This window comes from Mya arenaria, chromosome 5 (assembly GCF_026914265.1).
Source record: "Mya arenaria isolate MELC-2E11 chromosome 5, ASM2691426v1".
Taxonomy (NCBI): domain Eukaryota; kingdom Metazoa; phylum Mollusca; class Bivalvia; order Myida; family Myidae; genus Mya; species Mya arenaria.
This window is the reverse complement of record NC_069126.1, coordinates 12,175,937-12,193,517: the sequence shown is the minus strand read 5'-3', so window position 1 is coordinate 12,193,517 and position 17,581 is coordinate 12,175,937. Positions and strand designations below refer to the sequence as shown.

The 17,581-nt window shown below is 33.4% G+C and overlaps 1 protein-coding gene across 1 annotated transcript in view; it reads left to right on the top strand.

Annotated features, from left to right (window-relative positions):
- LOC128235441 (uncharacterized) overlaps positions 1–17,581 on the top strand; it is a 75,075-nt gene that overhangs the window by 26,576 nt on the left and 30,918 nt on the right. The window contains exons 28-54 of the mRNA XM_052950263.1: positions 951–1,022; positions 1,224–1,378; positions 3,406–3,544; positions 4,222–4,440; positions 4,945–5,011; positions 6,651–6,814; positions 7,027–7,148; positions 7,243–7,384; positions 7,694–7,927; positions 8,885–8,927; positions 9,120–9,259; positions 9,454–9,585; positions 9,733–9,981; positions 10,154–10,208; positions 10,356–10,519; positions 10,824–10,997; positions 11,288–11,500; positions 11,713–11,755; positions 12,105–12,262; positions 13,068–13,247; positions 13,498–13,707; positions 14,116–14,158; positions 14,380–14,537; positions 14,932–15,105; positions 15,220–15,429; positions 15,526–15,568; positions 16,121–16,281. Of these exons, the coding sequence (XP_052806223.1) occupies positions 951–1,022; positions 1,224–1,378; positions 3,406–3,544; positions 4,222–4,440; positions 4,945–5,011; positions 6,651–6,814; positions 7,027–7,148; positions 7,243–7,384; positions 7,694–7,927; positions 8,885–8,927; positions 9,120–9,259; positions 9,454–9,585; positions 9,733–9,981; positions 10,154–10,208; positions 10,356–10,519; positions 10,824–10,997; positions 11,288–11,500; positions 11,713–11,755; positions 12,105–12,262; positions 13,068–13,247; positions 13,498–13,707; positions 14,116–14,158; positions 14,380–14,537; positions 14,932–15,105; positions 15,220–15,429; positions 15,526–15,568; positions 16,121–16,281 (3,864 nt within the window). The remainder of the gene's footprint in view (positions 1–950; positions 1,023–1,223; positions 1,379–3,405; positions 3,545–4,221; positions 4,441–4,944; positions 5,012–6,650; positions 6,815–7,026; positions 7,149–7,242; positions 7,385–7,693; positions 7,928–8,884; positions 8,928–9,119; positions 9,260–9,453; positions 9,586–9,732; positions 9,982–10,153; positions 10,209–10,355; positions 10,520–10,823; positions 10,998–11,287; positions 11,501–11,712; positions 11,756–12,104; positions 12,263–13,067; positions 13,248–13,497; positions 13,708–14,115; positions 14,159–14,379; positions 14,538–14,931; positions 15,106–15,219; positions 15,430–15,525; positions 15,569–16,120; positions 16,282–17,581) is intronic.

The following is a 17,581-nucleotide window of genomic DNA, read 5'->3' as shown; positions in this document are numbered from 1 at the left end:
ATTGATTGACGTCATATTTCAGACCTATCCGTCCAGTTAAGTATGTACCTGATCATATCTATGACAAATGAAATGTTATACCCAAGTATGTTCACAACCATGGTAAAATCTTGCATTGTGCTTTCATTTCTCATTATGTTTATGTCAGAACCCTACCAACATCAAATTTTTGTTCGACGCTTTAAAACAATATTGAATAATATTCCACCTACATAATGTGGTAGTTAAGCGTGTACATTTTTCAAAAGTATTTCGTGATATAACATTTTAAAGCGTTGTCAAATCATTTTTTGCCGGGTTACCTGGAAACCATCCTCGGCACTCCAGCATATCATAACCTATATGATACCCTGGGCAAATTGTCTAGGGAAACTTCGTAAATCTTGAATATTCATTAGCATTTTTAGACCAATGAAATAACTGATAACAAAAAAAGAAAGAATATCCTTTGTGAAGAGCTATCGGGATATTTAAAATATCCTGCCTAAAACGATTTGTAAGTCGTGATCTCATTGGATTATTTCGAACCGAGATTTTATCCGTACCTTCTCGGCCATTTCCGCACCGCATGAGGTGTGTCTCGTGCGACCAATCAAGCGGCTGGATTTCACCTTATTAATTATTCATGAGAACGAGATTTTTACAGCTGATATGCCCAGGGTATCATATAGGTTGTGATACGCTGGGGTGCCGAGGATGCCTTGAAACGAACTCCAGTGCATTTCGAATCTGATTTAAGTTTTCTTTTCAGTCGAGCGTAAGGAATTGAGTCAAGATGAATCCTCAAACGTCTGCTACTGCTTTTCCATCTATTTTATAGTGAGAACATGTAATTGGAGCTCGCAGCAGCAAATTGTTTGTTAATATAAAAAAAATATCGTTCATAACGTTATTACTTAACTTCATATTTGTAAACTTCATTATATTTCATTAATGGGTATTTTATCCAGGAAACCCTAACAGTCTATACAATGCAATAGAAACAGGAGGACGACGGCGTAAACGCGACTTGAAGGGCATAGGTAAATTAAATTTACCGAATCATTTTGTAGTGATATTTTGTGAGTGTACATGACAACTACATGTAAGTGTCAGTCTGCAATGATGATTTATATATGTCACTGGCGTGAAAGACTTTCGAGAATACCTTAAATTATTGCATTCAACATTACCGAGATAGGTTTATTTTGATAGGCGATTTGTATTATGTTTATCATTTTCAGATTCTGCGTTTAAAATAATGTTGGAAAATATAAAGCTTTTTCTGAAGAAATTGAAGATACGTCAAATAAAAATGGGCGCCATTATTGACTTTCTGGAAGAATTAGGACTCGAGAAAACCAAACAGGGAATGGCAGACCTCATGAAAATTGTCAAGGTAATGTATAGATACAGAAATAATGTCGTGTTTGTTTGGAAATTAAAACTATCGAATTATTCTTTAAATATTTGTTTCACAAATATATGGGAGTTGTTCAGTCTGTATGTTTGTATTATTGCAATAAATGGCATATTATTCAAAATTATAATCATTTATTGCAATATTTAACTGTATTGAAGCAGTTTTAATCCTTCCATGAACAATATATTAAACAGTCTCATTTCTGCCGGGAACATTACATGAAGCAGTCTCGAATCTATTCGTGACATTACATGGAACATGATCAATTGTTCTTAGAAAATTACATGAAGCAGTCTCACAACTATTCGTATTATTACAGCAGTCTCACATACTTTGGAAACAATACATGAAGCAGTCTTATTTATTCTAGGAACATAACATGACACAACGTCAATTTATTCTGGGGACTATACATAAAGCAGTCTCACTTCCTCTGGGGATATTACATGAGAAAGTCTCACGTCTCTGGGGATATGACATGTACATGAAGCAAGCTCACTTCTTCTGTGATAATTACACAAAGCAGTTACACGTCGATTGATGCCATTGTCATGAAGCAGACTCACATCCTCTGGAAACATAATATGAGGCAATCTCATTTTTTTCTGGAAAAACAACATGAAGCAGTCTTAATTATTATATGAACATTGCATGAAGCAGTCTTACTTCTTCTGTGAACATTACATTAAGCAAGCTCACCTTCGTCTTAGGATTTAACATACAGCAGTCTCACTTCTTCTGAGAACATTACATTAAGGAAACAATCTTTTTCTGGGAACAGTACATTAAAGGAACGATTTGATGGTTTGTAAAATGGGTCTTTACGGATTTTCTTATTATCAAAACGTTTAGCAAATCATTTGGAGTGTTTAAAATAAGATACTGACGCCTGGAACCTTTCACCAAATGTTGATATACATAAATGAATTTGCAAATACATGTATTGTCTTTCGATAAGGGTTGAAATAGCCACTATCTTCTTATGAGCCCTTTTGGGCGACGGGTTAAAGTGTAAGTTATCTATTATTTTCTTGACACTACCGGCGTGGGTTCGCTCCCTACTACAGCCAGGTTTTTTATACCTCTTTTGTATTTTCTCTGCAAATTCGGTACAAAGAGTAAAACAATTATATTATAAGTTTTTAAGTTTTTTCAGATGCATTACCGGTAAACCTCAATTTTGGTCTAAAAACATGAGCGAGTCCCCTTAAGCACTCTCACTTCTTCTGGGTACATTACATTAAGCAAGCCCACTTTTACTGGGAACATTACATAAAGCAAGCTCACTTTCTCTGGAGATATAACACAAAGCAATCTCAGTTATGCTGGGAACATTACATAAAGCAAGCTCACTTTTACTGGGAACATTACATGAAGCAGCCTCATATCGTCTGGGAACATTACATAAAACAAGCTCACTTACTCTGGGGATATAACACAAAGCAATCTCAATTCTTCTGGGAAAATGACGTGAACTAGTCTTTTTTCTGTAAATAATAAATGAAGCAAGCTGACTTATCTTGGGCAAATATCAGGAAGCAGTCTCGCCTTTTCTGGGAACATGTTACGAATCAGTCCCATGTCGTCTTGGAACATTTTATGAAGCAGTCTCATATCTTCTAGGAACATTCAATGAAGCTTTCTAACGTTTTCCGGGGAAATTACATGAAGCAAGCTAATTTCTTCCATGGATATTCCATGAAGCAATCTTAGTTCGTCTAGGAAAATGACATAAACAAATCTTATTTTCTCCTGTTCATGTAATACAAATCAAGCTCACCTTTTCTGGGAACAGTTTTAGTAGCAGTCTTATTACATAAACATTACATGTAACAGTACAACTTATTTTGAGTATTTTTCATGAAGCAGTTGAACTTTTTTCAGGGGAATTTTAATGAAGCAATCATTATTCTTCTGGGGACAATAATGAGATGTTTAGAACGTATTACAACCGAGGAGTCGAAAATCATTTTAGTTTAATTTCTGCATACATATAATTGTAGGACTCCCTCGACAATGAAGGATGCAATAATCCAGATTTCCTGACTGACGATGAACTTGAAGCACAGCTACAAAACAGAGGTCTGCAGCCAAAGGAAAGTCGGGAAGAAATGATAGAACAGCTGAGGGAACCTGATAACAGTAAGACTATTTAAACTATTAGCATTTGAATAATTTTCTTTGTCATTTACGCCTTAAGTTGTCTTACAGAGATAGTCCCTGTGGGTTTTATTGTACTTTACAAACACAAACACACAATTATAATGAACAGTATGGTCATCTTAATGTTATTTAGGGGTCCAAGACATTTCATCAATATTATGATTCCATAAAATGTCAATACCTGTTGTTGTTTTCGACCTCCCTTAAGAATTCCGGAGCAGTGTGATTGTCTTCAAGAGCTTATCTTCCCTTTCAATTAAAACCTATTATAATGTAAAATATATCGTATTCGACGAAGTGTCCTTCGATGAAGCATCATGAACTGGATATTAAGACACTGTAAAAAGTTCCTTGCCGACATCACATATAGCATTAATTTTTGACAACAGTAGTTTATGTCAATTAGTTGCAAACACCTCATATGATATGTTAACATTATTAATGATCGTACTATAACAAATATAATATTAATAATTTTGGATAATTCAATTACTTCCAGATGTTGTAAATAACATGGCATGTATTTAAAAGATTCAGGAGGTCACTTTAACAATTGAAATATTCAGGAAGTATACTGTCAATTTATTATTTTAAGACTAAAATACATGTACCGTGTACAAGATGAAATTAATGAGTAAATTGATGGGGTGTTATAGAATGCCCGTTGATGACGCTCTCGATGCCGGATTCGAAAATGCTGTATTGTACAATGGACGATCAGTGTCTTGGGATCGAATGCTGCATGACGATTGACTTGTTTGATATTTTGGCGAAAACTTTCAAAGCGTTTATTAGATATGATCCTGACGTTCCATCACTTACTTTTGGCTTTGAAGACTGGGTTTACGAAATAGCGGAGCCAGCGTTAGGAGGAGGTAATTCAAGAAAAAAAATCCAGTTTATAAAAGATATTCACCATCACAATGTGTTTTATTTTTAACTTTTGACATTTCTTGACGAAATCCTTGTTTGTTTTACGCGATATATACACTTCAAATATATATTTAAGGTTTAATGCGTTTGAGGGACCGAATTAACAGCGAAAGCACGTTATTGTTGTTTTATAGTAATTATTATTTCATAGTAATTTCTGTTATATACTTTCACCTGATAACGAACGTGTAAGTCAGCTTAAGGTATAGATCGCTGTGTAGTAAAACAAACAATGGTGGGTAATTTCAAATTAATTTATATAATCAGGGATTTTTCCATTTCAAAGCAACATATGAATATATTCAGGATTATAATGAACACTGAATATGGTGTTCTGTTGTATAACAAACGTATTTACCAAATAGTTAGAATTGCTTGCATCTTTTTATAATGAGAACTGCAATAAACCTGCGTACGTCACAATTTTCTCTGTCATATTGTTTCAGACGAAGAGCAAACTGTTAAAACGGACATAAAATTTGATTTCCTTGATGAAAACAACCTCATTTTGAAGTAAGTAATATCGATTACAGAAAATGATAATTTATATGTAATTTCAAAACTCATTAAGTGTATACTGAACAATCCGCCATGTTTGTTTTTCGAACGACACTAATTTAGATTAGGCATGATTACTTAAAGAAGTTATAACTAGAAGATGTGTTTCGATAGAATATTCAGATACAATCGTCGTAACCGTTACATTTTCTTAATCAACATAATTTTTAATTGGTTCTTTTCATTGATGCGTGTCAATTTCCTGCTTGTATCGATTATACATTGGAACTTGAAAATTGTTTGTTTGTTAAAGGGAATGAAATTGATGTATCGCAATTTCCTGTTCTTTATCGGTTGTAACATTCAACATTTCCTGTTCTTTATCGGTTGTAACATTCAACATGTTTTTTTTATTGTTTGTAATCTGTTCTGAACAAAGAAACTTGATAATGTCCTAAATGTTCGTTTTTGGTCCTTAACATTGATACTTGGCAATTCCTTAACTGTTTGTTATTGGTCCAAAACAAAACTAATTGACAATTTCTTACATGTTTGTTATTGGTTCAATACATAACTACTTGACAATTCCCTACCTGTTTGTTTTCGGTTCCGAAACTGATACGTCACATTTCCATACATCTTCGCTATCGGTTCTGAATATTGATACTTAACAATTTCATTTTTGTTATTGGTTCTGAAAGTTGCTACTTACCGATTTCTTCTATGTTTGTTTCATTATGTCCCCGAAGGAGGACATATCAAAATCGCACCGTCCATTCGTTATGGAATTTATGCATATGTCCAGGTTTTAATTTTGGTATACAGAGTGTGATTATAAAATAAAAAGGCATTGTTGTTTGGTACTTAAAGAAGACGTGTCACATGCAAGACCCACAACCCTACCTCCAAGTGCAAGGTCACTCCTGGAGTTTAATCGTTATCGAATGCTGCATAGATGCACATAAAGTATTGTTGGTCGTGTCTTTGTCATGCAGGGAAGAATTTTAAAATAAATTGGCACTGTTGTTTGGTACATAAAGACTACGGCTCGCCTCAAAGGTCAAGGTCATATTTACAGGTTCATCATAATGGAATGCTGCTTCAATTCAAGTACAGTATTGTTGGTCATATATGACATTTCGGGGGCTTTCGTCACTTACTGTGACAGTTCCTGAATGTTCTGAAATTGATACTTTACAATTCATACATGTTCGTTATCGGTTCAAAACAATATTACTTGACAATTATATATATATATGTTCGATTTCGGTTTTGAACATTGCTCCTTAACAAGTTCCTAGCAGTTCTTAACATTGCTCTTTGACCATTCCATACATGTTTCTTATCGGTTCTGGATATTGCTCCTTGACAATTCCATACATGTTTCCTATCGGTTCTGAACATAACTAATTGGCAATTATCTACATGTTTGACTTCGGCTATGAACATTGATACATGAAAATGTCATATTTGCATTATTGTACACATTATTGCATTATTGCGATTGAGCGTTATGAACATTTGTAAGATGACAAGTAGAACATCAATATTTAAATGTTTGGCCCTTGCCTTGTGCCTCTAAACAGAGTGTAGATTTTAATTATCGACTACTGGGCTTGTCCCTGTAGTTTTCATTGTGTTATTTTTATTTCAGATATGCATTTAAAATAAGACAAAAGAACCTTAAAGTTACATTTGGTGTTGGAATTTGCAACCCTGACGACTTGGATGACTGTTTTGCATTCTTTTACGTTTTAAAAGATGCTATATTTCCGTATCCAACTGTAAACGCAGACGGCTCTTTAACATTTCCCAAAAGTAAGTGTTTTGTAAAATTTAAAGTTAAAATTGTATTATGATCAAACACGGATAAAAGGCCTGAAATGGTGTCGCAGATTAATGAAATTCCGGTGCAATGAATATTGGACGCGTGCTCATTATTTTATAGCGACGTTTTATTGGCTAAACGGCCACGTATCCTTACCCAAATAAATGTGACTTTAACAATATCATTGATTTCTGTTTTTCAGTTGACTGGAACGAGCTTTTTAAGGACACAAAAGATGCTTTCGATGATTCCGTCGAAAATATTGTTGAAAAAGCCATTGACGTTGCCGTAGATGAATTCCTAGAAGCGCTCCACATTGATCCGGTAATAAATACGATAAATATATTTGGACTGTTTTGTTAAGTATGATAACATTGATTTATTTCCCTTTACTTTATTACATTGGTTTGGATTTTAGGATCTCCTGGCGAATGGACCACTGTGTAAACGGCCCGAAAGGTTTGAAGATAATGAACTCATCTCCGAACTCAAAAATCGACAACTGTCTACGGATGGAGCAAGACACGAAATGGAGGAACGGTTAGAGCAAGACGACTTAAGTATGTATTAATCCGCATAAACTAAAATGGGCTAGCACATATTGCTATTTCCTTGCATCATCTTAAACAATTGTGTTTATGTTAAGGATAACGCCTTACCATGGACGGGTTTTCAAAACAGTATTGTCATAATTTAGCATATTACAAGTACTATAAATTAATAGTTTAATAGGAAAATATACAGACATAAGCAAATTTAAAAAAAAAAATACCTGCTCAGTGTTGGTACGGCGTCTTTGAATTTTTTTGTTTTTACAATTCAAACGAAAGTTTAGTGTAAAAATATTGTGTTCGTTTTTATGTTTGCAGCTTGTACTGTCTACAATAGAACATTAACACTTCCGAAAATCAGCAATGACATCCTTTATTATTATATTCAAAATGATTGTTTGCGAATTGAAGCGTGCGTTGACATTGCAATTCCACTTACTGACTATACCAAGTCATTTAGAGCATTTATCAGTTTGGATCCCTGTAATTATGTCATGACAGCGGCATTTGAAAAGTGGTCTACGGAAATTATACTTTTTGATTACGAATGGGGTAAGTGAAAACCTTTTTTTCTGTTGAAATGAACGGGTTTGCTGGAGTATTTCTGAAAATGCACATATCAGTTGCTTGCTGGTTGAGGTTAGCAGAGGTATATGCGCTCAGTTAGTCTCATAACTTATTCCAAAAACTTGCTGTTTTAAACTTTTATTTCAGAAATTAAATCGAGTACAATGTAAAATATATTGACTTTGCCATACTTAACATAGTAGCAATGTATTGTGCCTATGTACAATGTCGGATTTGCCTTGTGGAGTTATTGTTTTCATCAAATGCCTGTTTGGCCTTAAACCGTTTGACTCATAGGTTATTTTTGGATGATGTGCATGTCCCCTTAAGCGCAGTTTTCCTTGAACTATTGAGTTTAATAGTCAATTTATCCTTGTAAGGTATATATATCTTGTTGAAGTGTTTGCATTTAAATGTTTTCATTTTATTCTCGAGGGTGTGCATTGCAACTTAGCTTACACAGTTGATGACTTACCTAATACTAATAAGAAAGCAATCTTGTTAGTATAGAATAATAATGGTAATGATCAATACATTCAAATGAACAATAAAAGTAATTATATAGAACTACATGTATTTATTCTGTGATTACCTTTATCAGTTTTAAATAATACTCTGATGGATATCATTAAATCTTCTTCTACTAGATTTTGTAAAATTGTCACTCTTTAAAGTCTAGTGATTTGTGAAGCAAGGTGCTGTTTATACGGTGGTTGGTGTTCTTGCATTCAAAAGATCCTGTTCTAGAAGTTGCTGAACGATTTTGTTAAGGCATATTCACATATAAGGTGTCAAACCGAACTGTTCAAACGATAATTATGTATTCCGTTTCTGCCTTAAATTTTGTCGTTTTCAGACTTACGACCGCATTTATTTTACTGTCGTTAGCTTTCTGTATTGTCTTTTTTCGTTTTGTATAATTTGATATGAATTTTATTTCAGGCAAAGATGAAATAGTAAAATTGACTGAGGCTTTGTATTTAAAGTACGTATTGCGTTTATATTTCTGAGATCCGAAAACCTAAGAGTACTTTGAATCACAATTTGGACAAAGTCGTACAATAACTACATACTTTTCATAATCTGCCTACAAAATTCAAATATTATTGACATAAACTGTGTATTTAATTACAATACTTATATAATGACGAGTATCGATCAATGTATCATCTTTTAGGTTCAACATCGATAAACTTGATGATGAAAAGGTGTTTTTAATTGACTTTGGAATAAAATTCGATGATTTCATCGACCAAGACATTTTGACAGACTTTAAAGTAGAAATACCTATTTGTAATGACAACTTCACACTACTGGGTAAGTAAAACATTTTGCAAGTGATAATACACTCTGTTTTAACAACTTAACATAGTGTGCTTTTTTCCTGTTGTTTACATTAAAATTTATTTGTATGGTAAATATATAGTTCCAATTGACTGCATGTAATTATTAACTCCTACTATAAACGAGAAACACTCAAACTGTATAATGTCATTTTATATGTAACACAGGTAATTTGAAGGACTTAGCGAATGCTCTTGGAGGAGAACTTAGCAGACAGGCCTTTGAGTTGTTACTTCAACAATTAGGAATTAAGGATATACTATTACATGACGAGTGTATTCTACCGGAGCCACCAACTGGTAAACTAAAACAAATTTTGGCTAAACAAAAATTAAGAAAAAAAGATTATCATGCGAATATTGATTGTGTTTACCTTTATTTTAAGACTCAATGTCGACAGTGCATAACTGATAATTTATGAAAAACTAGTATGTACATGTTTACAGGTTGTCCCCCAACGCTTGATATTTCAAATGCTATTCCGGAATCATTGGACCAAATCTTAAGGTGTCAACTGAGTGATGACTGTTTTGGTATACGGTGCTGCATAGACTTGACATTTCAAATTCCATTAAGTTCTGTTCAAATCTCCGTTGAAATTCCTGTTTGGTTTGACATGGATCCGTGTGAGTTTACCGTTCGGGCAGGGATAGCGGATAAAAAATATAGTGAACAACTCCTGCAATATAACTGGGGTATGTTTTCTAACTATTGGATGAAAATCATGATCACGCTATGTCAATACTATCGAAATGAAAAAAAATGTTATGCAATGATACATTAATTCTTGGATATATTTGAAATAATATATCTGACTACTATTGTGGAGTTAACTACATAAATATATATGTGTGTTTTATTCTATAGAAACACCTTCTACAATTCATATTGGTAAACCAGTGCATTCGCCAATTGAAATAACGTAAGTACATGTATAAACGTAGGTATTTTTACTTTCAATTTAACTGTACACATATGATTTTGTAAAAGCTGAATACGTTTTTAGGTAATGGTAGTTTAATTATTGAATTTCAAAGATAGCCCCTTTTTATTACATGTACGTCCTTAGATATTCTGTGGGGAAATACGAAGACGGATTTATACTCAATCTTAACCTAACAATCTGCATCCCAATTGATGAAGAAAGGTTCTGTATACCGCAAGAAGGTTTAAGTATTTTGGACAACGAAAAACTACCCGCATGCAATTTGGCGGCGTTGGCTAACTTTACAGGCAAGTATATATCGACAATCTCATTGATTTGCATCAATATGCGTTCTCCATGTAATCAACATTAAATTGTATACATGTATTGGCATGTCTATTTGTTTAAAGTTGGTGAACTAGAAATGTCGAAGTATACCAAAATGAAACCTGATCAGTAAACCACTCACACATTTAGCGCGAATGTCTGCAATATTGACGCATATCATTGATAGTATTGATAGTTGCTCATGCGCATATTTTCTTTATATCGATCCCGTTATTACCGTAATGCAAAGTCGACGACATCAAGAACTATATATTGTTTTGACAGAGTTTTCCTTAGACCATTGGCTTCAAGAAAAGGGTTACGATCTGTCTTCTGAACTTTCCGAAGCTGGGGCCCAAGCGCTTTTCCTAAAACTGGGTCTTTCAGAGTTTCTTAAGTCGCCTTCATGCGACCGCAGCAGAGAACCGTACATGCCGTCAATCAATGGATGGAGCAACGGTAAGCATAGCTTTGTTTGTTTTGTAACGATCATAGCGCATACATGTCGTCAGATAAGCATCCTATCGTACTATTATTTTAGTTAAATGTCTCCTTTGACTATTTAATGTTTGAATGTTTTGTTTGCAGTTCCAACGAAATTAACTGTATTTCGCCATTACATTTTTCAATCTGGAAATGACGTCATAAATAAATCATCACATTGATTTTGTGATTGATTCTTAAAATTTAAACAAAATAAAGCACTTTTTTATTTTGTGTAAGTGATATATTTATTCGAGTATCAACAGTGTGTCCGTTGACCTTCGAGCGCCTACCGGTACTTCCTGACCACGTGTCATGCCATATCCCGAATCATTGCACTGGAATCGATTGCTGTATGAGGATCCCCTCCATTGGGTTATCACTGAACGTTTTCTTTAGCATCGATATGTGCAACTACGTTGTAACTGGTGGCATAGAAAAACATACGTTTGAATTCACGTTGTTCGATTATGAATGGGGTAAGTTCAACAACCTTGTATGATTACCATAATGAAATACAAAAACACATCTGATACGCAGATGTTGTACCATAGTTACAAAACACTTGCTACAATATTTAAGTTCCTACTATTCCTAAATTATCTGTTCATTTGAGAAAAAAATACTTTGATGGAGGGTCCGTTTTTATGCATGATTTTTTTTTTTAAAATTCAATCAATTTTATTATCAGGTAAAGACGAATCAGTGTCCATTCTGAACTTTCTACGCATGACGTGAGTATAAGAAGGATACGAAACATTATTGTTCATGCTAAACAATAATTGAACATCAGCACGATTATTTTTATGCTGTGAAACAAAATGCATTTATGAGTAGTATAAGTTTCCACTTCTAAGGATTCGAAGGAACTTTTTGACTTAACATCTTGATGTTAATTACGTTGGAATTAATCGGCAGTATTTGATGTGTACATAAGTATATGTGCATGATATCGAGATTTAATTTGTTTTTAAATACGTTTTTTCTGTTCTTTTCTGAATGCAAATGTGTTGTCATTGTACATTATCATTGTATTATCATTGTTATGCATGTTGTTTTAACATTAAAACACCATTTTTTCAGCTATTCAATCAAGAAAATTGACAATGAAAAGAAATTCATCATTAATCTAAAAGCTGCAGTCTGTTTAGATAGTACCGGAAACTGCTTGTTTGAACAAAATGTGCTAGAAAACAGTGAAGTTCCTCAACTTGGGTGCGATTTGGAATTTAACTTTAAAAGTAAGTTTTGCATTATCACGCTACGTCATTGGTTCCGAATTTAAATAAAATTGACGCAAAAATGTCGAAAGTTTGACGATCTATCAATTTAGTTTGTCGACATTTCGAATGAGTGCACCCTGAATTTCGACTTACTAACGACTTCTAAGCATGCGTTTACAACGAGAATTTTCCATGTGGTATGTTTTGACGGTAATATAGGGCAATTGTGAATAATGCATCTCGTTTATTGCAAAATACGTTAAACATACTTATTGTAAGACTGATTCCAGGAGCAACTATCGACATATCCTTGTTTAATACAACGTTGTCATTTAATGGCAAACTGTTACAAGATCAGTATTCTAAAATATTGTAAATCTGTCTAACCTTTTAGAGTGCGTGTTAATGTTTGTTTGTTTCACTATTCATTTATGTGTATTTAGAATAAATGATACTACTTTTATATATACGAATTGCAAATTGAATGTTAAGAACTCGTTATCGATACTTAAGAAGGTTCAAAAATACAAATAACAAAATTTTTAATGTGAACTTGAAACATCTGAATCAGAAATAAACATGGTATAAAACAGTTCAGCTCTTTTGAGTTACTGCATGCAGAAGAATTCAACACAATTTGATATAATAGACAATTGTGTTTACATGTAAGAACAATTACTTTTCGTATACTTTGAGTAATTGTGTAATATTTACTGCAATCTCATAAAACGTATCCTTAAATTGCCGGGAACATTTGGAAAGAGACAATACACCATGCTATCAAATGGTATCTTATTACTTGTTACTTTTCGTCATCTTCTAGACTTCTCTACACAAAAATGGCTTGCTGATAATGGGATTGGAGATCTGTCGTTTACGGATGTCGGATGGGATGACGCATTGGAACTTCTTTTTCAAGTAACTGGAATGGACAAGTATTTTCTGACTTCACCATGCACCACCACTGTTAATGAGCAAGTTGTCAACGACGGATGGATTAATGGTTAATAACAATTTGCTTCGAAATGACATTATAGATAGTAACCTGGTTAACGAATATTACTGTTACCAAACAAGATTGTCAAATAAATCGAAAGTATACAAAATCTGAGCAGATGTGAACTATTTCAGAGGTATATATGCTTTTTAATTATAATACGAACAAGAAGAAGGAACATTAATTTATAATAAAGTTATCTTAAACCGTATAGTTTGACCTGTACTTCTACGAAATAATCTATTTCTGTTTTCAGAGTGTCCGGCTAACATAACGTACTTACCACAGATTGACAATACCGTCTGTCGGTTGAATACAACATGTACTGCCTTCGACTGCTGCTTTTATATACCATTCCTGAAACGAACTATCCAAGTCGCATTGAATATTGATTTCTGCAAATTTGAGATTTATGGAAATTTGGAGACACTTTCATTCAATCTATCAATATTCGATTATGAATGGGGTATGATTATTATTTCTGACTATATCGGAAAGTACCGGGTTGAAAGTCGTTCAATTCATAAGCTCTTTTTTAAATCTGCGGTGAAAAATAACGTAGTATTAGAACGTAGAATTTTTGGACAATAGATGGACAATAGATGGTTACATCTTGTGCAGTAATTACAAGTTGTCGCATTGATAGTTAAAACATCGAGCGTGGTTGGTCTTACACAAAGTTTAACCGAAAAGGTCATATTAAATTCAATGGCTAGACAATTACATATTGTATGGACACGTAGCTGCTTATTATTGATAAAATCTCGAATCGCCTATTAGCATTTCTGTTTACAATTGCGATTTTTTTTTTAAATAATAATAAGAGCGTTTATATGATCATACATCTCATGTGTATTTCTCATAACATTTTCAGGGAGTGAACATTTCAGTACAATACTTGAAATGATCCAGCTGAAGTAAGTAACGTTGCTAGTTTCCATTTGACTATTTACTGAAACAATTAAAGTTTGAAAAATCATAGTTTTATCTTAAATATTTAAACATAATATATGATTATAACTATAAAACGACCCCATATAAACTAGCTACCATGTATGTTTCTGAAGTAAACACGTATTGAAAACAACAACTCGCCACCCTGTCCTAGCATCTACAATGCATCCATTTAATGTTTCAGATACAAGATTGACAAAACTGAGAAACATTTTATTGTGGACATGTCTCTTGCTGTGTGCATGGACAGCGATGACAAATGCCAGTTAAACCAAGATATATTTGTCAATAAAATGCTGCCAATACCGATTTGTAATACAGATTCCGGATATAGTTTGAAAAGTGAGACAAGTCTGGCTTTATAATCTACTTATTTACTAAAACTAGATCATTGGTTAACCTATACAAAGAAATCTTAAGTAAATTGATCAGCAATTAAAATCGTAAAGTATGTATGTTTAGAATGTAATGTAAGTCTCTATTCCTTCTATGAATTATATCATCCGGATCAATTTCAATAAACTGTTTTAGTTATATCAAAACGATGGCTTTTGTTTTTAAGATATTGTTTTGATTCCGAGAAATCTCCATCCGGAATGTAAACACCAATTGTCTGTTGTTGTTGGTGGTGGTGTTGTTGTTCTTGCTGTTATAAAGGAGGTCGTTTCCGATACAAAAAAAACAAAACAGTTTGTCCGTAGAAAACATACAATTAAAATAAGTTAGCTTTTTTCAGATTTTTCCATGACAGAGTGGACAGAAAGCTTAGGATTTTCACCAGAGGATATTCTGTCAGCAGCGGCAATCAGTACACTTCTAAAAGAACTCGATTTAGACAAATATTTACTTAGTCCAGAATGTACTTCAAATGACAAAATGTATGCTACGGTAGAAAACGGTTGGAGAAATGGTAAGACAGGATTTTGTTTTTGATTTATTATTTCAAAAAACATTATAAGTGCAATAACATTTAATTATTGCGGTTACGTTTGAAATAATGTAAATTCTTTCCTTTATTTTACAGAATGCGGTGCATTGCTACGGTTGCCTATCTTACCAAAAAATGTCGTCTGTCACATTCCCGATTTCTGCACTGGCATAGAGTGCTGCATTGGTGTCGATATTATTCGCAGATCCTTCAACACCAAACTTGTCCTAAATGCATGTGATCTAACATTCACGATCGGAATTGAAAAGCTTTCCAAAGAAATATCTCTCACTTCCTATAACTGGGGTATGACTGTGATTACACTATATTCCTGAGGATTTTGATTTCATTGAAATGATTTACTTTTCAAGATGGTCGCTTTATGATTTTGTTGTATTTCAGGCACAGTGGAAGAAGTGTCTGTCGGAGGTGTCATCAAAATTGTGTAAGTCAAACATATGTTTACAGCAAATTCATACTTAAAATGGGTACGAGGCCGGCAAAAGGGCGACTTAGGTACCATGTTTATATTATAAGACAAATTCTCTCAAGAAAAACATACCTTGACTCTTAAACAAATTGGTTTATGTGCTATAAGCTTCTTGTCACAACCAACTTTCAATAGGGTTATTGTGTTATTTAAAGACTGATTGATACAACTACATGTATAAATACAACTGCATATTACTTAATATTTATAGAATAAATAAACTAAAGAAAAACATCGATACAATGTATTTTCACTCAAATCAAAACGTTTTGCTGAATGAGAAATGTAGATTATTGTTACAATTTATTTTAAAACAAGCATTTAAAACTACATCTTTTTATCAGACGAACGTAGATAAACGAGACAAAGCGAGAGGAGGTTGAATGTGTAAACATCTGTTGCAATGAAAATGTTCATAGAAACAAACAACAGGCGTGACATTTAACATAGTCTTAATCATGTAAGTTATGATAATACAACCTAAGTTTGAAACCATACCTATTTTAGATATTCAATCGAAGATCTGCAGAGTGAAAAAACATTCGTTGTGAATGTGAATGTAAAAGTATGCTTTGAAGAAAACTACTGCCTTATTAACGAGCCGCTACTTACAAATGTTTATCTACCAAAGCCTTTATGCAATTGGGATACGGGATACATAATACCAGGTATGGTGATTTTATCTAAACAAGATACATTTGTAAACACTTTGCGCCCTGAGCGCCCTTTCTGCCATCATGTATGCAATGATTCAATGCAAAAGTTAAACAACGACCCTGTGTAAAGCCACAATGATAATGCCTAAAAGGCATTAAATAAGAGACAATGAACGTACAACAGACCACACATGCATCATAATATATTCAATTATAAATGTTGGTGTTCTCGTCAAGTCAAATTCTCAAATACCAGATATATTACCTGTAAATGGATGAAACCAGTCGAAGCAAAAATGTAAAAAATTTCAAGACTGTATTTTAGGTGTTTTAACAATTCATCAACATGACTATGACACACTGAAGTAATAAGGAACATCTTATGGTCAAGTACAGCCGATCCGTCTCACTTGTAAATAAGTTTGAGAAAATTGTTCTCATTATTAATATCATTGAAACGTTGTTCCTATTTAGTCAAGTCAAAATTAGCATTTCTAAACTGATGTTCGAGTTGATTAAGAAATATACACTCGTATCATATTGAGATATTTATATATATAAGCTATGCATGTATATATTTTATAGGGAATGGTCATCATAACAAAATAAATAATATGGTAAAACAGCAGGAACAAAACCAGAGGCTAAAACATAATAAAAACCATTTTTAAAAGCTCAAACTTAGGGCCTAATAGTCACTGAACGGGAGACGCACAGAGCACGAATAACTAGGACAGACCCACATGCGACCTATTATATTCATGAATACATGTTTGGGTCACTGCCTTTGCACGGTCAGTGAAACAAGAATACAATAAATTATGCGATCATATGTGAAAATATCAGTGTCATATGCAGACACAAACCCAGTAGCAAATATGGGGCATCCAAGTAGTTATATACCTCGAACATTGGTTAACCAAAACTGTAAAACTCCATTTCACAGATCGTTTCAAGTCGCATACACATTTATTATATTAACGATATGGTTTATATTTCTATGAAACCTCTTTAATTTAACATTCTGTACCTCATGGTGTGGGTTGTGTAAGGCATTGAACCTAGTTCCTCCAACGAAAGCTATAGTATTTTTTTAGAATACGGTTGGTTTCTTTTTATATTATCATTGATTAGTGTGTGTATCAATTATACAATGATACAAATATCCCAGTTTGTTACCAAGCATCACCATTTAATCTTTAAGGGACACCAACAAATGTAGAATGCTAAAAATGAAGTAAACGATTTGGTAAATCATTCATTTGTGTTAAAAGATCAGTGGAGTCATGTGTTTTAACACTAATTTAAAACA